Genomic DNA, 23524 nt, shown 5'->3' with positions numbered 1-23524 from the left:
CTCTTATTCGTGCCCACTTGTGTGACAAGGTTTATCTGCAGGCATGCGGTATTCTTTATTTTATTTCTGTACCAGCTGGAATTTGTTTTATCTTAATTTAATCTGGTAATGACATTACTTCATATTGTGTTCCAGTCCATCCCTAAACTGCCTTTATCGTGCTCATCAAGTGTCAAGATGGCTGCTCCCTGAACACAGCCAGCCATCTTGAAATTGAAATGTATACAGTATGATCTTAATCTAACGCTCTCAGTAGCTGTAGACTCAATTACCACTCTGTTGCCAAACTCCAGATACAGCGCATTTGTTTTCTACACCCAAAAGGATAATTTACCGGCTTTATCCGAGGATAGAGGAAGCATATGATATCTCTTTGGCGAGAATTAAAATGTCAAATTTGACTAGCGCTACTTGTGTTCGTTAATAAAGGAGCAGTTTGTGCCGAACACTTTCTATTTGTTTTTGACTAAAATTACTTTTAAAAATAGAGAGAGCTCAGCACAGCTCAATGAGCAGTTGGCACGGCGCTCGTGTTCATGAATGTTAATGTAAACTGGCTGATCTCTGAATCTTGCAGGTGGGGGCAACACACTGTAGGACAAAATTGTCTCTTGTGTGTAACAATTTGCCTAGGACTATATTCTGTATGCAAATCATAAAAGCAAAGGTCCTAAGAGACAACAATATGGTCTATAAAACATGCTGTAAAGCTGTCACACAAGCCACCCTTTAACAAACAACAGAGACAACATTCACACTGCGTAGGTTTCATTCTTGTCATCCAAACAGTCTTAGTGGAACAATCTGTATTTCTCAGCACTGCTGGCAGTAGTGTGAAACCTGCAAAAGTAAACATGCGTTTAAAGAAAAATAATAATAATAATGGCACAATGAGGAACTTGGCTGAAACAATTTTAGAAAAGCCTAATTCAAAATAAATCTTCAAAGGAAGACAAGGCATCCTGCTGTCTCAGCTGGCTAATGTGCCGATCATCTTCCCGCCGCAGACGAGCCCATCTCTGCTGTCAGTTCTCGAATAATACAAGCATTCATCAAATCAAGCCAACACGTGTCGACAAGCTGGCATGTGCCCCTGATAAGGTGGACTGAATCAGTGAGTCACATGGACTCTACAACACAATGTTGAAGGGCAGTTTCTATAATAGCCCCTGGTGAGCGTGAGATGATGGATATGGTCTGTTGCTGGGAGTGAACGCCACGGGGCTGGGGCCACTGCAGGTCCAGAGCGTTACCTTCTGTGCCATCTGTCAGCACTGGGTGGGCACAAAACCGTGATGGGGTCTGGGGCAGCACACTCCAGGACCACCAAAATCGACAGGCACCCTCACTTTAGGGAGAAGGTGGGGGAGGTCAGGAACACAAACAAGTGCTGCAGAGGAGAGCCATCCATCTCCACATCACGTATTCAACCCAATTCTGCTCTTGTGAAATGAGAGGAGTTGAATTATCCACTGGAGCTTTTCCTTTTATTCCACAGAAGGTGGTGATAGCAGTTTTCTTTTTAATAAGGTATAACAAAGATAATAAAGTTAGAAAAATCAATAGTGCACCTGTCAGTGAAGTGAGATCTTTGATAGCTATTACTTTATCCTCAAGCTTATAGTATCTCAATGGCATGACGGTCAATCCCATATATCTGCATTGCAGGGGAAATCTTATCCCGAGGATGTTTTCTTTCTCTGAATAATTGAACACAACCTTACAGGGCACTGACACTCACACTAAACACTGCAGTATGTTTGTAAGTCTACGAGACAGTTTGGTTTAATATCTTGAATAAAATCAGACTCATCCAACATGACTGCACTGTTGCTGAATAATCATTCTCCCTTTTTTAATGGAGAGCATTCTTTGTTTCCTCAGTAACCGTTTTCTCTGCATGCGTCTGTTTTTTTTTTTTTTTTTTTTTTTTTTTAATTGAAAAGACCACAAATGCAAAATTTAAGGAAAAAGGGTTGACTGGTTTTCATTTTTCAATGAGATCGGTGTCTAGATGAGTGGAAGGAAACAGTTCCACTTGTTTAAGAAGGTGACAATTCCTGATACAAATATGAAAAGGAAACTAGATAGAAAAAAAAAAATCATTTTACAAATCAGTAACTTCCCATTTGTCTCTACCCAGTCTTGAAATATCAATATTAAAAAAAAAAAAAAAAACAGGCTCTGATTAGGTATGTTGTGTGAAGATAATTTCTTTTCACAAAGATTTAAAACCTCAATAAGTTGAATTTTTGCCAAAAAAAATTGTGTTATATTTATATATCGTGTATTAACATTTTATTATATATATTTATTTTAGCATCCCAACGTCTTTTTGTAGACTCCCAAAAAGCTTGGGAGTCTACATTACTAACTGTCATGAGCTCACTAGTGCTTAAAAAAGCTTAAAAAAATAAAATCCAGTGTGAAATTCAGAAATGACAATGTGCTCACGTCTGATATCAGCGGGATGAATTTTACAGCGCATGCACATTTTTTCCATTAGTTATTAAAAATTTTTTTTTTTTATATAGCCTGTCAATCAAAAGCAAAGGCACAGTACAAACGCACAGTATAAAAACAAAATGCCTGATTTTGTAACAGGAATAGACAAATGGACTGCTCAACTGAATCATCTCTAAGCACAGGCTCTGCTTTTTTTTCTATTATACTATTCCCACTTGGGAGTGTGTTACTAGCCCTTACCTTTGGCACTGATCAAGCAGATATACTAAATTCAAGTTATACATGTTGTATTATAGTTTTACATGGGATTCACATTACTGCAGTGTTATCAGCCTTGCATTACAGTATCCAATATAAAGCAGCACTGTTTGTATTTAAAGCCTTAAACAGACGTGCACCTGCACGTGCAGTCAATCCATAAACTCCCTCGATATCCTTAAGGTCTGCTTCCTAATCACTGTTGACCACTGTTGCTGTTGTTGCACCGAGACTCAGAATGATCTCCCAAGTGGCCTCAGAGAAGCACCTTAAATTTTGTTGTAAAGCACCTTGGGTTTAAGCATGCTGTATAAAGAGAATTTACTTGCACACTTACTGTATATGGGAACAGTTTGAATTTGGTATGGAGAGAAATAAAACAGGAACAGTAATATTACAGGATGTGTGTTTTTGTACTGCAGTAATAATAATAATTTGTTTCCAACGTGCCTGCACAGTACAGACAACATAAGTAGCATCTGGAAATTGCTGAATAGTGAGCAATATCCGAATGCTCCACAGCTATAATTCTTTAAATGATGTTCCACCTCTGTCTTCTGTTTCGTACTGTAAGAACACAGAACAGGAACAGTTTCTGGTTTGGGAAGCTCCTTGTGATCGGCTGTTATGACTCTTGTTGTTGATTCTTTGGTGGAAAAGAGCAACAAAAGGACTGCAGTGCGAGTGGAAAGTGACCCGAACAAAAGATTCATTTTAATACTGGTGCCAAATCAGCCTCATTAGTGCATTCAGGAAAAAAAAGTGACATAGTGAACTGAAATACTTTTCATTGCTGTTAAGTTGACATTTATTATCTTAAAGTGCGACGAGAGCTGGAACATGAAACTGTGGAATTGATCTACTGATGACAATTAGTTAAGACATTTGATTCAGAATGATACCCATATTAAGATGTATAAAGACTTATACAAATTTATATTAAAAAAATGAAGGTAGATATCATGCATCACAAACCAAATGAAGGCTGAAGCCCAAGACTGAGCATCATTTGCAGCACAATTAAAGAAGCACGCTCTCAATCAAACCCAAGACTTGTGTGAATATGCATGATTAGCCTTAAATCTTAGCTATAAAGACTTATTCCAGCCTCAATTTGTAAAAAAAAATTATTCCTACCAATATCAATCATGCCTTGAGGTATTACTTAACAGAATAAAGACATTGGGCGAGGATGTTTATTATATAAACGACGGTGCAGACTGAGCGGTCGTTGGGTACTAAGAAGATTGGAGAAGATTTCTCACTGCAAGATTATTGTGACACAAAGGTTATTATAGTGTGTTTTGTGAGAGTCAGCAAGGGAGGCAAAAAAGGTAGCCAAACACTGCACCGAAGGTGTAGCAGTGCAGCATGTCAAATCTTCGATTATCCCTGAGAATTATAGCGAGGTCAGGTTTTGGCCCCTTGTCTCAGGGACCAAGATAAACAGAGCCACTATAAGCCAGTTCAGCTGGAACTGAACCATGTGCTGTGAGTGCAAATGAAATGGCCCACACAATGTGTTTTGAATGTTCCTCGCTTCCCCTGAATGGCCATTACACCCACCTCACCCAGGGTTAATTCAGAAATAGTGGGGGCAATTGGCTATCTGGTGGCAATGATGTGACATACTGGCCATTCATTCTCCCTAGGAACAGGCTATAATCTGCATTTCTTGATTTTTCACCAGCAACAAGCTATAAAACTGAAATTGTACAATGTAGAAAGGTTATGAAAGAAACATAGCAAGCGTGAAATGTCATATGACATCTAAAATTACTGATATGTTTCTGTAAGGTTTTCCCATATATGATATTAAATGTCCCCAGAAGAGAAATTTAAATGATTTTAGCAATCCTGTGCCTTTTCTTTTAGTGCCACCATTGGGTAAAAGTTTTGATTTCTTAAGGGGGAATAGCTTAACATCCCTTAGATGATCTGGCACAAAAGTAATGCAGAGTTTCATGAATGCCAGACATTGTGTCCTACTGATATTATTTATGAACCCTTTACCTTTTCTAACAAATGCAAAAGGGGGGGAAAAAAGCTTAAAAAAAGGAATCACCATATTTAAAACCAAATACGGTTAAAAAAAATATCCTAATAAAACCAAGAACCTGGAAGTTCTTTACACCAAACTGTATATTAAGCACCTATATCAAAGAGAAGGACACATATGTGTAACACTGCTTTATATACTGCAGCACATTTCTGCTGGAGTATTCTGTCCTTGCGTCTCCCCTGCAGCCATTACCAACTCTAGAGCATGTTGCCGGACGACACCATTGGTGGATGGTGGATGGCAGTCCTACACTAGGAAAGCTTCAAAGATTTATATACATATGCGCTGGCCAGGGCTGATAATACAGAGCAGTGCAGGTGAGGATCCATCACTGTCACAAGCTCTCAATGGCTCTGGTAGATAGCAGTATTCACCTTTTTATTTTTCATTTTCTTTTCTTTTCTTTTCTTTTCTTTTCTTTTCTTTTCTTTTCTTTTCTTTTCAGTGGTTTGGGTTAAACTACTAAATGCTCGTATTTTCTTTTTCTTTTTAAATTAATTATATCCCAAATGAAACATGTTTTATTGAGGAAATGAAGACACTAACAAAATCTTTTTTACAAACACTAGTGCCTGGCCAGTGGCTGCAAGTTTTGCCTTTAGACTTCTGTGGGTGGGCAGTTTGGGGTCAAAAGGACATCAGCACACACACACACACACACACACACACACACACACACACACACACACACACACACACACACACACACACACACACACACACGTGTGTTTTGCTATCTTTGTGGGGAATTTCCATTGACTTCCATTCATTTCTACAGCCTAAACCTTACCTTTACCCTTTTCCTAACCCTAACCATCACATACCTAACCCTAACCCTAACCTAAACTCAATTCATACCTTAGCCCTAACTCTGACCCCTGACCCAAAAACAGGGTTTCCCCTTGTGGGGACAAGGCTCCAGTCCCCACAAGGAGCAATTGGTCCCCACAACGTAGTATATGTCAGGAAAATTGTCCCCACAAGGTATTATAAACATACGCACACACACACACACACACACACACACACACACACACACACACACTGTATCTCTTTTTTTAAGTTTACAAAAACTTCAGCTCTGTTCAGCAATTAGGGGAAAGGGTGAGAGGAGTGAGTGGTCCAAACGTGCTTTAAAAAAAAAGGAAGATAAATGAAAAAAAAATAGTACAAATCTGGCAAGAGAAATCTGTATCATTTCTATGTGTGTGTGTGTGTATAGTAATAGCTGGTGTATTGTTTGTGAATGCTTACACATGTTCATTATCATTTAATTGGATGTTACCAGGCACCACTGCAGGGAGTAGACACTTTGACAGTCCAGCCCTTACAATCAGCTTCCCTCACAAGCCACTATCTCACACCCAAGTTTAGAATCTCTGGGCCAGGGAAGCTCATCAAATTGATCATATGATCAAAATAAAAATAAGAAGTCTGGGTCTCACAGTTATCCTCTGTATAAGAGTGGTCTTAACATTTTAATTTAATCCAATAATATTTTAAGAAGTTGTAAAATTCAAATCACAATTAAAATAACAACTCTGACTGGCCAGTTTTTTTCCCATGGTGCATTTCTTTCCTGATTATGCCAGTGTGCGCTAAGATGATAATATCCGTGTTAATAAAGCATGAGTGGACACCCAGTGACTTGAGAAGAATGACATTAATGTAATGTTACCCATAAGTCAAAGCCCACAGTATTCAATTACCATATAACCCCAGTCAAGCATTTTGGATAGGGCACCTGAGAAGACAGACCCTTTAAAACCATTATTATAATGATGACTAGCAGGAGCTTCCCCCTAGGAAGCAGCCAGGCCAAGGAAAGAAGACACACCCTAAATCTGCAGAGCCAATGTCACTGAAAGACTTCACTGTGCTTGAATTTTCACATGTGCACAGCAAGGCACCACGGCTGATAATGCTTCTCTTTTATTGAATAGCAGGTATCAAGTATGAGGCTAATGACGGTTATGATTGTTATAGATGAAGAAGATTAACCCATTCTGACCTGACCATTAGTTAGTTCACATTTTTTAAACTATGGTCATTTATTAATAATCCAGTCTAATAATGAAAGATTTGATTGCATCTAGCCTAAATTATGTCACATTAAGAAAGCCAAAGTTGTTCTGCTATTTTCTTAAGAAATTTAGTGTTGTAAGCTGCAACCATTTAACTTTAACTCTACTATATACTTTAGCTACAATATATGTTGAGTCATAACCTCTCATTGCCAGGTAGATGTATAAAAGGTCCCAGATATGTTTTTGTTAATATTTTGGATCCAACTGCTCCTTTTGACAGTCTGATCGACATTTTCCAGAGCACCTTTTTTTCACCGAGGTTCAGTGGTTATAGCCTGATACTGCCACTGCCTGCGTTAGCCATTTTATATCCACTGGGACCTGCCATACTAAAAATGTATGTGTCCCAGTAATGTGAGGCTCTTAGGATATAAAAGCATTCAGTGAATTGCATTCGCCATCAGAGGGGAGATGGAACAGCTGGACAATGAATAAATGCTGACTATTCAACAGAAAGGACAGTGAATGCACCATCTCTTTTTACTGTAGTGTCCTGAGACAGTAATGTCCTACCACAGGAGCTCACCATAGGAAGGCTGTCACATTGAATCAAACTGAACACATTGACATGTCCCAATGCACACATTTTTGCATGCCTCATTCATCTCTCCACCTACAGCACCGAGCAACTCTTTAGTCGACTTGACTATTCTCTTACTTTCAGTCCTCTCTTCCCACTTTAAAGGTGAGCTTGCAGCACAACTTTATACTATCTCTAAATTTAAAAACAAATTACCACTAATCAACCGTAAGCTTTACAGACATACTGAAGCATAAACTGACCTTTAATTCCCTAAAGCTGTGATCTGGACACAGTTCAATAATAATAACTATACATCTGCTTTCTACAAGGTTAATTGCTATTGATTAAAGCAGTAAAGCAGAATGTGATTAACAAAATGGCATAATGTCAGATATCTATGTAGGCAGATGCCCATGCACATAATGCCTATCTCTGTGATTTACTACATTTCTTATTTGTCATGGTCTTTTAAATCAGCTTTTTGAGCTCCAGATGAAAAGGTCTGAAAAAGAGGGGCATCCATTTTATCAAAGCTGTTCCTTTCTGCCAATCTCTCGGTTCCTTGATGGCAATTCATATCACCGCATGGAGCTGGAATATAATTATAGTCTATTGTCTGATATTTCACCTGCATTACATGCTATTGCAACGGTTCATGCTGAGTCCGAGAGAAAGCTATTCCACCGGATCAATATTTATGATTGTATTATTTGTCAGCAACCGCACACCCTTACACAAACTATTATGCCGGTCTCAGGTCGGAGAGAGTTAGGGGACAGGAGGTAATGTGTAATCTTTACTGTGCTAAGGCGCGTGTTATCTGTAGGAGTCGAACAGTCTGCTAATATTAAAGAAAGCCTTGATATTTTATTTTGCTATTTAATTTAATAAAGTTGATATTTTTGTGGTAAAAGGCTTAATTTTCCTTTCATAGATACTTGAACATTCAAGGTTAAAGGCTTTTTACACTAATTTGAAGACAACAGTAGGCCTTAATGTGGAAATGAATTAAATGGGTTTAAAAACCACTGAGTTTCTTAAGTCAATCAAAAAGGAATTCAAATCAAATTGTTTTTATTGTGTGAATATTTTTTAGTCTAAAGTTAAACCCACCACTCACTGATATGCTATAATCTCCCTGTAACCCACGTGAGTAAAAAATAATTTTAAAATATATTTGCAAAAGCTGATTAAGTCCTGATTTATGGGATATTTTAGCTGACAGCTAGGCTTTTACTGCATCTGACCCATGAATTATTTGAAATTTTGACAAACACTTTAACTTTGCATGCATCCTCTTTTAATTTCCATGTTTTTTTCCCCTTCTTATTTTTTATGAGTGTTTAATATAATGTAAAATGCCCAATTAAGTTTGAAAACTATCACAGAGTAGCTTTGGCTCAGTTAAAGCACATTTCTCCAATTAGTGAGGTGAGGCTGGCTTTTGATTGTTTATACAACTTGAGGGTGTCCTCTGGGTCATGCTGCTTCTAGTTTAGTTTTGTAGCAACGACACATGAAAGCATTTCCAGCTTTCTAGTCTCATCTGTACTGAGACTAGAAAAAAAAAAGTGAGTCATGAGTCAGTAACATCTACTTGCATCTCTTATTTTTACCGCATAAAATTTGGCTAGTGGAAATTTTATTAAGCAGGTACAGTATTCCAGAATTGCAGACATGGTTTTGAAATTCAAACCAATTTAAAGGAGGAGACTTAAATGACCAATTATGCTTTTAAAAACCTCTAAAACCTACTTGATTATGTGGACAGTGCCTGAAACAGATGTAATAGGTATTCAAACTAAGACACATATGTATTCCAATGGCATGACAGTAAATTTTTCAAGCAAGTATTTTTTTCCATTTCAAATTCATGGCTGCCGGTTTATTGTGAGGTATTTAATAGGCAATCTCTTCTGTTCTTTGCAGAGACTATGCAAGAATGGGCTGATCACCACTCCACCGGATAGGGCCCATATTTTGTGTTGCATTGTTTAGTCCCACATTGTGACATGTGAGAAGTAATATGCTCCTGCAGATGCTGCACCACTCATGCAGAACCGATAAAGATGATGGAGGACCTCTGTGATGGTTATCACTGTAACACAGACACACCTCATGGGGCCATATCTGATTGCACACAGGAGCAATGCTCAACAGTGTGTTGCAGCTCCCAATTGTGAAACAATGTGCTTATTTTCCCTCAGTTTTTAGACCAGAGGTCTCAAGGAGAAAAAAGACATGAACAGAACAAAATAGAGCATTCTTCATATGACTGTCGCAATGAAATGTATTATACTAATCCAGGATATTCTTAACTTGGAATGCATTACTATGCATTAACAATATGGATCAAATAATAGAAAAAGGGAAAAAGTCACTTGAAACCGATCTTACTTGCTGAGGCTCTCGTGGTGTTGTCTGCTTTACTCTCCTGCTGGACGCTGTGGTGGTGGTGATCTCCATGATGGATGTGAATGTCTCTGAGCGATTGGCTGTGGTACTTGACTGTGGTGTGATAGAGGAGGGTGACTCCCCCACAAGCCGCACGCTGCCTTGGATCCTTATATTGGGATCCCCCTCTGCGGCCATGTTGAAGACCTTCAAGCCATTATAGTAGAGGCCTGAAAGCTGGCCCTGAAAGGATCGACTGCGATCTCGCTCCCAGCCCCCAATCTGTATAGTGGTTTGGCTGTTGAAGATTGTAAGCTGTCGCCCTGCAGGAAAATAATGTTACATATATACAAGAATGTTGAACTGTGGACTCGGTCACTTTTATAAAGCATGAAATAAAAGAACAGAAAGACAGATTATTTGCCCAATGGCTAATGAGACCAATAAATTACGGGTTGTAGAGCAAACCCTGTTAATTTATTGCAGTTAAAAGATGAGATGCCTATGAAAAGAAAAGTATAAAACAAAAACACAGGATATAGAAAATCAATGTAGCTTTGCTAAAAGGTCAGTCTAATCTGAAATAGCATGGAAAAAAAAGATTAAGAAAAAGTAGCCCTGCAGGGAATGCAATAGATTTAACTACATAAAACATAAGATAACACAATCTTGAAATGACTAAATGAATAATTTGTTTGCTGGAAATTGGCTGGGAAATAAAACGGAAAAAAATTGGATAACAAAGCTAAAATGGTATATTTTACTATACATTTCTTATTGTTCAATTCTCCATTAAATGTTATCACTTATGGATCTGGTATACTGCAAGCTGGAAAAGAAGTGAATAACAAGAAAGCTTCGTCTTTGGCTACAGGCCGTGAGAACTGGACTGAAGTGTTCTCACAGGAGGCAGGAGACACTTCACTGTTACTGTTACTGTTCATCCTTTTAGCAAAAGCAACCAAATTAAAGAAAAAATGCACTTAGAACAAAAATGGTTGGGCATATATAACAAACAAAAAAAACAAAAACAAAACAAAACAAACAAAAAAACCAACTCTTTTTATGATACCATTTTCATAATGCAAAACAGAAAAAAACTAACAGAAAACATTTAATGCTAATTTCACATTTTAAGTGAAAAGATAAATTAGTTAACTTCAAAAAAACAAAAACAAAGACAAAGAAAACAAAACAAAACAAAGAAACAGTGCATGCACTCAGCTTGTTTTTTATTACAGTTACTTGATCTAAAGCCCTATAAATATATTTACAGTATATGTTAAAGGGACTCAAAATGCTGATGCCAATTCATATTGCACGCTATTTATCTTTGCTAACAGTTTAATCAAAATAGATCAAATGACACTAAGTAATATGCAGTACTGTCAAAAGTGTTTCAAAATAACACTCAGCAACTAATGACTGAACTAGAACTTTTAATTTGTAATTTATGTTTACAGCAAAATGCTACATGAATTTATAAACATTTTATCAATGCTGGTATTACTTCAGTAAGTGGATTTATATTCATATTTACAGTCCCTTTAACCGTAAGTTGACAATAAACACGTATTAAAAAAAGCTTACATCTATAAAATAAATACATTATTGTAAAAAGAGTGAAAAACTAAATTTAACTGCTCAAATCATTTTAATTTTAAAGTTTTACTGAACATTTATTTTTATGGTTTATTATTTACAAAATAATGCTACAACTTGGTTATGATCAAATTATTTTATTTGAAATTTTAATCAGGGATTTTACCTTTGTCGAGTAGCCATTCGTCAACTACTCGACCAAGTCGGTATGGGATTCGCTGTCTAGCAATCGCCAGGCGTTCGTTATCATTGTTGCCTTTAAAGTTTAAAGAGACATTTCATTGGTTACAATCTGTAAGGTCAAAGGTTAAATATCCATACTTAATGCTAGAGCTATACAACTGCACAAGGTTTTTATATTTAAAAAGTTTTGTATGTTTAAAAAAACAGTATTTACTAAAACATTATTTGACCAAACTTCACTCATTTTATTTTAATTTTAACCAACAAATTAGGCCTATATTAATTGAAAATAAGAGGACTAGCATGTAAATGTTTCATCTAAGTTAATAAACCTATGTTAAAAACCAACCAAAATCACAAATTTATACATCCATTACAATATCTTTACCCAAGATTTCCACCCCATTTATCATTTCCCTCTATATGTTTTTATCTGACTTTTAAACTAGTTACATTTATACAATTTCACAAAGGAACATCATTTAAATTTATTATTAAATAAACCTTTTATGGCTTAAATAATATAACAATTTAACTTTAACATATTACAAATGCCCACCCCATTTATCAAAACACTAATTGACAAGTAATAAACTATTTTCCATATAAAAATTAACAGTGTGTACTCAAAGCTTGTAATCAGAGAGAAGTCAGAAGACAATGTCAAAGTACTGTAGATACAAACACTGTAAACCTTTAAGAAAAGGGCTTTGACAAAAGCTACAAGTCATAAAGAAGAAAAAGTCATGATTTGACTGACCAGAGCATATTTTACATGCGTTTCAGTGATGTCAATGAAGTGTTTTAAAAGTACAAAAAAAACTCCACTCAATATTGGAGGGCCACTTTAGCATTAATGAGGGCAAACTCTGCATCACCCTTTTGTCAAGGCCAATAACCTCTACAGAACAGAAGACTTTCAGCAAAGTGGCACTGTCTCTGAGTGCTTTTCCCCTGGTATTGTCTGCTGAGATTGAATTCAGTCAGCTCCATTCTTCTGGCAGATTGACAATGTTTGTCCCATCAACTATATTAATTCAGTTCTGGCAGATAAAAGATCCGGTAGCTAACAATGATTCGGTGGAAAAATAGCTTCTGAGAGCAAAGGTTTGCAAAGCAAAGACATGAAGGAAAGGAGGTAACCTTGTCAAAGATCCACAGTTGGTCTAATGAAAGATCTTAAGTAAGAAGACGCATAAAAATATATATATATATATTTAATCGCATCAGCTTGGATTACTGTTGAGGATCAGCTATACAGAAAAAAAGGGTAAAATCTTGTCTGCACACCTTATGAAATTTGTCTGCAGCTGATTGTGCCTGGTTGGAGTGCAAGGGGCTGTGTAGAAGAGAAGCAACACTTCTCCTTTAACAGTGATCGGAAAGATGCAGTCCAGACTGCATTACACAAACCCACACAGGAACATAATGGACATTATTTGATTTGACTACTTACAGAAAGCAAGATGTAAAAACAATGCCTAGTTATACAACATTATACTGCACATTGAGAAAGTTAGTTTGTAATGGACAAACATACACTATATTGCCAAAAGTATCCGCTCATCTGCTTTCACACGCATATGAACTTGAGTGACCATCCCCTTCTTAATCCATAGGGTTTAATATGAAGTCAGCCTTCAACTCTTCTTGGAAGGCTTTCCACAAGGTTTAGGAGTGTATTTATGGGAATTTTTAACCATTTTTCCAGAAGTGCATTTGTGAGGTCAGACACTGATGTTTGACGAGAAGGGCTGGCTCACAGTTTCTGCTCTAATTCATCCCAAAGGTGTTCTATCGGGTTGAGGTCAGGACTCTGTGCAGGCCAGTCAAGTTCTTCCACACCAAATTTTATGTCTTTATGGACCTGCTTTGTGCACTGGTAGCAGTGATGTGGGAACAGGAAGGGGCCATCCTCAAACTGTTCCCACAAACCTGGGAGCATGAAATCGTCCAAAATGTCTTGGTATGCTGAAGTATTAAGAGTTCCTTTCACTGGAACTAAGGGGCTGAGCCCAACTCCTGAAAAACAACCCCACACCATAATCCCCCCTCCACCAAACTTTACACTTGGCACAATGCAGTCAAACAAGTACCATTCTCCTGGCAACCACCAAACCCAGACTCATCCATCGAATTGCCAGACAGAAAAGTGTGATTTGTCAATCCAGAGAACATGTCTCCACTGCTCTAGAGTCCAGTGGCTCCATGCTGTACACCACTGCATTTGACGCTTTGCATTGCGCTTGGTGATGTAAGGCTTGGATGCAGCTGCTCGGCCATGGAAACCCATTCCATGAAGCTCTCTGTGCACTGTTCTTGAGCTAATCTGAAGGCCACGTGAAGTTTGGAGGTCTGTAGTGATTGACTGCAGAAAGTTGCTGACCTCTGTGCGCTACGTGCCTCAGCATCTCCTGACCCCACTCTGCCATTTTATCTGGCCTATCACTTCGTGGCTGAGCTGCTGTTCTCAGTCGCTTCCACTTTATTATAATACTACTAACAGCTGACTGTGGAATATTTAGTAACAAGGAAATTTCACAACTGGACTTGTTGTACAAGTCCAGTTGTACATCCTATCACGGTACCGGGCTGGAATTCACTGAGCTCCTGAGAGCAACTCATTCTTTCACAAATGTTTGTAGAAGCAGTCTGCATGCCTAGATGCTTGGTTTATACACCTGCGGTCATGGAAGTGACTGGAACATCTGAATTCAATGATTTGGATGGCTGAGGCAATACAGCATACATTAGTTTTCTCTACTTTTTCTACATCTTTCTTAACAAAAGCAGTTTAAACTTGTAAACTTGAAAATGCATGTCAAATTCAATTTGTCATTTCTTGTAAAACTTAACTTTGACTACTCAACTTTCACTTAAAAAAAGATTTAATGAGCTCCCCAAGAAGCCGTGCAGTGCATTTTTTAGCATACGTCACTCAAACAGAAGTAAATAGCGTATTTGTTGAGTCAAGCATGCATAAACACAGACACAGCTGCGCTTCCTATCATTTAGAATGTGATAAATTAATGAATAATTCTTGATTGCTGTTGTAATGGAACATTCATGGGCTTTGTCAATTCCTGTCATCTCCATTTCTTAGTCATGGGGTGTTGGTTATGTCACCTCTCCATTCCGTGCTATTGTGACACCTCATCTGAGGAGAGGTCAGCATCAAACTGAGCCCTGGAGAACATTTATCCTACAGCTGTTGAGAGAACAGCGAGGACATGAGTTTAGTCTCAAAAAAGAAAAGCACCTATATCACTGCCTTTTTTTGAGTGTTTTCATTAATCAGTGCAAATTTCCAGATATGCTTTATAAGTTAAATGCTAAATGGACTAGTTCTTATATAGTGCTTTTCTGCTTTACTTGAGCACTCAAAGCGTTTTAACGTGTTACTTGATAGTTACAGTCTGATGTGTTCTTGATGTTTTGTAGCTTTCATTCAGAATTTGTTTCAGTAGAGGTTTCCACGCTGGTATCAGAGTTTTGGTGCGAAGATGACAATTTGTTGAGGAAGAATGCAAGGAAACTCAAAGAAAGACGCTGAGGAGTGTCAGCTGCAGGCACATACATACCCAGGAAGCACACACACGCACACTCATGCACACTTATCCTCGCACACAGCATGCCACTGTGCCAAAATCCTCTACTTCTGTGCAAAAACATGCTCCATTTTCAAAGACAGTAGAGCGTTATCAGTTTGGCTCTGTACCCCGTGGCACACTGAGTCTATCCTTATACTGAGGTTAATTAAGTGTGGATATAATCAAGGTCTGATCGTGTATTGATTCCCACTGTGGGACACCGAAGTGTTAAACAATGCTATCCCCTGGGCTTTGATGCAGCAGCAGAGCCCATTCATCCTGCCTGTGAGCGGAGCCTGTGACTGCTGCTGAGTGGTGATTTGGTTTGGTGTGGGACAGCCTAGCTTATCTCCTCTGCCAGACAGCAGTGATTCAGCTGAGCCATCCCAACCGACCTGCTTTACCCTCGCTCACTTGTTTTCTTTTTTTTTTGTTAATAAAGTGGTCAGATAAGGTGGGAGCTTTATCTCATTACAAGCCCTAGGACACTCACCACATTAAATGAACAAATATGCAAATGCTTCCTCTGTTCATGGAGCTGGGAGAATTAAACAGGAGGAACCTACACAAATCTCACTATTATTTTTATTATTCTGCTCCCCCATTTCTCTAACTGTGGCAGCCATTGTGCTATTTTTTAAACATCCTCAGTGTTGAGAGCTTGCACAATAGGCTCAATGAGCTCATGGATAGAACAAAGGTAAAACCAGAGCAGATAGGATGGAGCTTTGATGGATAAAGCCAACCATTCTTGTCTTGTAGCCCATAAATCAGACTCCACACCACAAGCTGGAAAAAGAGGACAGAGGGTGAGGCACACGGAGGCCGGCGTGGACAGATAGAGGTAAAAAGGACAGAAAAAGAGCGAACTCAGAGCTCAGGAGAGTGGAGTGAGAGACAGTGAGCTCTGTAAGTGCACCATGCTCTGATAACAGTAAAAGAATAAGGCCAGGGACTTCTCTATTATCTTTGTGTGCAGCGTGTGTTCATTGGGTGCTCCGATAGGATACTGCACTGTACCCTGCGGGTCTGGCAGCACCATTGTGATGGTATTACTTCCATGGCCAAGGCTCAGGAGAAGGAGCTGATTTTATTTATTTATTTTTGTTGCTGCTGAGCCTTTTGTGTGTGTCGCAGAATGAAGGCAGGGAGAGGACAAAAGAAGGCGAGCTAAGCTACAACAAATAGCCGGCTAGTTGTGTGTCTCTGTGTGTATTTTTGCATTTTAGATTCTAATAATTGTACTAAAGACTTTTAATGGCCCGTAAGTATGCAGTACGAGACTTTTTAATGAGATTACCAGGGCAGCAATAGAGGCTGTGGTGAAGCAATTATTTCCTTGCTTTAAGAACGATCGCTCCCTCCCCTACAAACTCCTCCTCTCTGTCTTTCCCACTCTCTAGCCATCATTTTTATCTTTGCTGTCTACTCTTATTATAATCATTGTTGATCTGTGAGTGGCCTAAGAGTGGCTGAGGGCTGCTATTATGAGTGCGTTAGAGGCATACACGGATACTAATCAAACTGCAGGCGAGCTGAGAGAATAATAGCTTTGTGTGCTGGGGGTGAGGGGAGGAACTGCGCAGTAATTGTGATTAGATGTAATTAGTCTGCAACGAGCTTAATAAGGTAGCTGGACTTGGCATTGTCACTAACGCATGATTGGTGGGGATGAGATCGGTCACTTTTCCCTGCAGCAGTTATAACTCATCACTTAGCATAACAGGACTCAGTCTTATGTTATTATTAAGCTTTTCTACATTTTATAATACATGACTTTCTTACAATATGTTAACCACCAGTACAAAATATATACAACTGAGTTATTGAACTAAAACTTTAATGATAATATCACCACTGATGTAGATGTATACTACAATAAGAAGTTGTTTTTACCAAATTTATTTGAATTTCTGTGCACAAGTGCGTATCATCAGGTTTTTGGTGGTCTTTGGGTGTTTGTTGTTTGAAGATTGAGATGGTAGCATGCGGGCATTTAACCCTGCCGTACATTCAGCCCCATCCACAACATGTCAAAAGCCATTAGTTTCGCTTTTCCACCTGAGGCAAGCAGGGAGGATTGAGTCCAAGTCATAAAAACCATCTTTCATTTGGATGAATGCACTGGTCATAGCTAAAAAGGTCACCAAACATTATGCAAAAGAGGAGCGACAGGTTCAATTTGTCTTCTGTTTGTCTGGTTGCCCACTCATTTTATGCACGCTCAAAAATCCAACAAATGTTTTTCATTTGGTGCTGCAGCTTTTTCTCTCATGGGGACAAAAAAAAAAAAAAGCTACACTTGTCCACATAGTAATTTTGGTGTTTGCATTCCCACTTCTTTAAGCATCAGTAACTTTTGTCAAAGCCTTTAAGCAAAATGTTTAAAAATGTTAACAATTTCAACAACACAGGCAGAAGCATTTTATATCACACTAACCATAGTTTTACATTTTGACATTTTATAGTCTACATTCATTCTACACAAATATACCAGTGTTGTTGAGTTGTTGCTGAGGTGGATTGCCAGAAATTTCTTCCCACACATGTTGACAGAGAGATTGAATTTTTCCCAAATCGTTCAAAAGATTTCCTCACATCATTGACTCTACAGTATATATATATATATATATATATATATATATATATATATATATATATATATATATATATATACAGTACCAACAAAATTATTCCAGTCTTAAAATGTAAAACTACAAACATATTTTATTCTTTTTCAATTACTAAATGCCTATTACACGGGGCAGTAATTACCAAATGTATCTTCTACTGTCATGTAAACTGTGTTTATGAGAGGTGTAACACAATTTAAATTATTAGTAACACTATTGACTAGGAAAATTAATACAGCTTGCTTTTAGTCTGTGAGTAATTGTAGTGTATGCTGTGAAAATTTTTAATATCAAAGTGTATTTTTATGGCTAAACAAGATGCTGCAGTGAAGCTGATCATCAGGTCTTTAATTGTGAGTACGCAACAGATTTACTTTGACAGTGTTATTACAGGTTTGTCTCCCCCGTGACCTTAATTCAATCAATCTGCTATATTGGCAGACACATACATACTGGAATGGCACACAATTACTTTCCATAAAAATAACTTGTCTGTGGATAGTCTAATGATCTGGATTACTTGTATTACTATGTATTATTACATATATTGATAATTTAGGTGTATGACAAATATGATGCAGACATCTATAGAGGTTGGGTGGTTGCACATATAGACAGTTCATGCTTTAGGCTTAGATTTTAGGAGTGTGCAACCTAAAGTGAAATCTTTCAGCCCTGAGGTTATCAGATAAACGCAACACAGACATCAAAGATTTAGTAAAAAGACAACTCAGCAACACTGGTGTTACTCTCAAAAGCTGCTGGAAACAGAAACATAAAAAAAGCAATTAAAGCACATGCCAAGTCAACATAAAAACATCCTAACAGATAAGGCTTTAATAGCCTGCTTGATAATATCTGGGTCATTTTATCGCCTTTAGGAGGCAGCAGATGTAATTAAAGGCAAAGTGGGTGACTCACCTGTGGGGTAGCGCTCAATGACTGGCAGGTCATCCACCTGCAGAGTGGCATTACCCCCACTCCTCGTAAACTTCACTATATGGTACTTTCCGTCATTTACAAACTTTGATGTCTCCTCAATATTAATGTCATCTGTACCGACATTAAATACAACGGCAATGTTTCCTTTATCCTGAAAAGAGAAGAACACAGAAAACAACATTTTTTAGCAATCAACAAATGTTGTTGTGTAGAGTATTGCTACGGGGGTGTAGTGAAGTTACTGAGACCAGGAAGTTTCAGAAAAAGTAGACAGTTGGGATTTTTATATGGTAGTAGGCTGGTAGTCTATAATTCCTTGAGCACTTATACTTTTTATAATGATTTAACACTAGTGAATTACTAATACAATAAGGATCTAACAGAAGAAGAAGAAGAAAAACAAGTCTAATATAATTCCACTGCTCTGCAACAGACTGGAGATCTTTTTGGGGTGTACCCTGGATGGATGGACTTGAAAAGCCATAATTCAGTGATAAGCTGACATTTGTTTAAAGAAGGGAACCATGTGTGCATTACTTTTGGGCCTGCAGCCCATTTAAATCAGACAATTCGGATTAAAAGTCTGGTCGAGAGAGTGGATGCAAAGAAGGAGCAAGGCTAGCATTTTTCATCCACCAGCTTCTGTTTTAATAAGGCAACTGTTTATTTTTGAACCAGGAAAAAAATGTTTTGCAGTTTAAAATTTTCATCACCACAAAATGAGAAAACACAAGGAAATCGTGAATGAAGTCATTAGTATAGCTTTTTCATGACGTGCCATTATTGTGCTCCTATGACTTTACCCCTTTCACCTTTTAAAGTATAATTTATAGCTTTATGTGCTCTTTTCAAGATGTGTTTATTGGAGCTTTTGTTAGTTGTGCATATACAATGTGTGATATCATTCAGAATGTCTATTTATTAATCTGCAAGACCTGCTGGGTTGACCATAAGGCAGATTACTGTGTGGCTGTTTGGATTATTGCATTGGCAGCCATATTAACACAACATATGTGTTGTTCTCGGATGTGGCATCACTCCTGGAAGTTCTGTGGTCTTCTTAAAAAAGAACTGTGCATTGTGTCTTTTACTGTGTCAAAAAAAAAAATCATTTCATGTAGTGTTAAGTTTTCTCTTGAGCTTCATATGCTGTGTGCCTGCTGATGCCCTCTGTGGGAGGCTGACATCTGGTTCTTTAAAGTGCAATAAAAATGCAGCATCTAATTCATTTTATTCCGCCATTCATTCATCCATCACACAAACACAGACATTCAACCCTGACATGACTGAATCTGAGCCTTTTGTTAGACTGAATCAGCATTTGAACACTGCCATCTTTACAGTGACTTTCATAAAAACATAAGCACAGAAAAATTAAGTGAAATCCTCAAAGGAAGTTTTACCCAGCTTAAGCCACAGACTCCGTCACATGATTGATTCACACGATTGATTCACATGATTCCTATGTATTCTAATAAGCTCTGTTACAGTTCATGATCGGAGTCCCTGAATGCTACTGCTTAATCCAGCTAAGATGAGAGCATATGTTGGTGCAGCTTCTCTCTCTCTCTCTGCTTATGAGCTGCAGTGAAAGGAGCATCTGGTTGGAGGCTCAGCCTACTGTAGCAGCACAGCACTCTGCATGTCATTATCCAGTCAGCACACCCAATACTACACTGCATCTCTAACGTTCCCATATGCACAGACTGCTTTTTCAAGACCCCACCCCCCACCCATAACATTTACACACACACACACACACACACACACACACACGCATCCACATCCATTCGGAGCCAAGTTCCCTTAAAGTGCAAAATGGGTAGAGCGTGTCTCAAGAGCCAGGAGCTAAAGTGCAATTAAAACCATTTGTAATGTGTCACACCACGTTACCAAAACTAGGACAATTGTATGCTTTGCAATGTAATTTCAACAGATTATATAATCTAATGCATTAAAGATACAGTACAACACGATTCACTGACTGCTTGCAGGCCTAAACACTACGAGAAAAGATGAAATGTAGATGGCAAGCGTGGCACCGTCTCATCTTAGGTTTTTACAACTGAATGGGTGAAGGGATGATCTTTATACGCTTGTTTGTACTAAAATTATGTGGTAGTTGTAATCTGTATCATTTTAAGAGATTTGCCCCTCTTGAAAGCCTTCAGCAAGAGTCACAGAGACTGCAGGCCCTCGGCAGGGCTAAATGCAGCACATACAATGAGGATTTGGCATCACCAGACCTCTTCCCGATGTTGATTTTCACACAGTTTCCTGTACTTTATTTTAAGCAGTTGTACATGCTGTGAGATTTAACATGAATCTAGAACTTCTGGTTTCAAAAGGGAGCCGTCATTTAAGGACACACTCAACATATTAATTCTGGAGTTTCTAGTGTCAATGCTCTTAGAAAAAGAGAGACAGAAAAAATGTTTTAATGGACCGACCAACCCAATTAAAATCCGTCTTTTAATAGCCTCCTTCAATTGACTTCTAATGCTCCCCACGGCCTTGTTAATAAATTTGCTGCATTTAGTCACAAACTGCCAACTCAAATTTCCCATAGCATAAAAAAGCCTTGAAAGATATGAAGAGGTAGATGAAAGAGAGCAACAGACAAAGGAGAGAAACCAGACTATCAGATTTAGGAAGTCAAATGCCAGATAAAAGATAAAAACTGAGTACTCAAACGGAGTAAATGCAGCCTTTTTGACATGGTTAGAGTGCACGTTTCTCCCATATTAAAGTAATTAACTTTGACTGCTATTGCCTCCGCCTTCTGAGGATTTGCTTTAACACCGCTATTATTTTTTTTCTAAATAATAATCCATTACATTTCAGCATTTCCTAAAATTCGATCAACTTAGACAAGCAGTTTCTCAGTTTAGTTCAGCAGTGAGAAGAGCATAATCCTACTGCTCTAATAGGGTGCAGGCTTATGTCAGAGAGTGATTGATAGCTGCTTACATAAACCCAGCCCATTATACCCCGCAAAATTTTTGGGCTGCTCACTTGGTAAGTGTTGCTCCCCACAGGGCTGCTCCCCCTGGGAGCATACTGTACGGTGCACACATATCACATCCGAAGAACTCAGCCCTGCCTGACACTCGGCACGCTGCCTTGATTAATTGCTCATCAAGCTGCAATAGAGTTTAATTAACTGATGAAGTTGATCCACCATTCTCCTATAATCTGCTCTTTTTTTTTATGCTTCTCATCCTTTCAGCTGGAGGGTGGTGGAATAGTTTCGGAAATACTCAGGGTGTCAGTTTCTCGTTAAAACTCCCCATCTGCCCTCATTTTACCACCACAGAGATTCTTGTTGTACCAGCTGTAAAGCTACTAAACACTCCGCACATCTTTTTTTTTTCTTTTCTTAAGTATATCAACAAAACCATATTTGAGCAGATACCTGTGAAAGTTAATAAAACTACCTTAATGGCAGCTTAGATAAAACTTACTTAATGTGCTTGGTAACAGTGTTCTCATAAATAATACATCAATCAATAAATAAACCGTACTTTCCCATTAATGTTCCTGTTGAAAGAATATAGTGCATTGCTTGCAATCTGCCTGAGGATCAAGCAGAATGATCCACTGACGTTTGAAATGGTTTACTGAAGTGAGCTTATGCAAACAGAATGTTAAAAAAAAACACAAGTGAGAAGTGATATTTGAGAGGGTGTTGGGCCTCTTCTCCAGTCTAGGCAAAAATGAACACCGTGGTGTAAGCTGTCCTAATGTTTAGCTTGTTTATGAGTCATTCACGGTGACAACCATTGTGCACCCGTCACATCTCATATCTCACAAGTCTGACGCCACGGGACTGCAACACATCTCCCTTCAGTGCACATGTCTGTGAGGGCTCTGTTGGCAGGTGGGAGAGTACCTCCGTCATTCCGTCACTGTATTAGATGTGTGTACACATGCTGAGAGGCTATTATGCTCTTAATGTAGAAGCTAAATGTCTTAATGCAGCTAAGGCAGGCAGACTGTACTGTTCACCTTATCTTTTAATTACCTCTGAGTCTTGGCTTCTCCCTCTCTCTCTCTCTTTTTTTTCAAAGCTTGGTTAATGAAATTACACAAGTAATGGAATAATTAGGAGACAGAAAATGGATTTTTTTTCCTTGAAGCATGTGGTCCATATACTGTAGATTATGCAGTAATTCATTTGTACACCTGCATTTATGGATACAACATATACAGGCCCACAAACAGGCGTATATATTATGACATCATTAGTGAAGTGCTATGACTTCATAATACAGCAAAGTGCTGTAAATACACAAATTTTAGCTTCATAGAACCACCATATGATACATGAACTTCCTAATATCTCAAACAATTTAATGATGTTATGGACTGTGGCAAAGCAATTGTCTCCAGTCGGGCCTGCATATTCAATTTTATTTTATGCTTCAATGTAGTGAAAACCTCTCTCTCTCTCTCTCTCTCTCTCTCACACACACACACAGACACACACACACACACACAGACACACAGACACACAGACACACACACACACACACACACACACACACACACACACACACACACACACACACACACACACACACACACACACAAACACACATACACACCATATATTTTAAAGAAATCTTCAGAATAATTCCATTAGCACTGATACAGTGATGAAAATATGACTGACACTATCAGTGACATATTAACAACCCCAAATAGCAAGAAGTTTAAGTCTAATAATCAGATATTATAATCTAATAATTATATTTTATACACAAAGTCAATAAACCCTTTAA

At 38.2% G+C, this 23524-nt stretch overlaps 1 protein-coding gene across 5 annotated transcripts in view; it reads right to left on the bottom strand.

Annotated features, from left to right (window-relative positions):
- LOC115792906 (neurexin-1a) overlaps nt 1-23524 on the bottom strand; it is a 255778-nt gene that overhangs the window by 25402 nt on the left and 206852 nt on the right. For 4 of the 5 annotated variants that reach the window (XM_030747529.1, XM_030747530.1, XM_030747531.1 and 1 more), the window contains 3 exons: nt 18720-18891; nt 11559-11648; nt 9794-10113 (listed from right to left, as the gene is read on the bottom strand). In XM_030747529.1, coding sequence (XP_030603389.1) covers nt 9794-10113; nt 11559-11648; nt 18720-18891 — 582 coding nt within the window. The remainder of the gene's footprint in view (nt 1-9793; nt 10114-11558; nt 11649-18719; nt 18892-23524) is intronic. The other variant, XM_030747532.1, reaches the window with a different exon arrangement.

The sequence above is a fragment of the Archocentrus centrarchus genome, chromosome 15, assembly GCF_007364275.1.
Source record: "Archocentrus centrarchus isolate MPI-CPG fArcCen1 chromosome 15, fArcCen1, whole genome shotgun sequence".
Lineage (NCBI taxonomy): Eukaryota > Metazoa > Chordata > Actinopteri > Cichliformes > Cichlidae > Archocentrus > Archocentrus centrarchus.
Note: the sequence above shows the minus strand (reverse complement) of the source record. Positions and strands in the feature narration are given on the sequence as shown.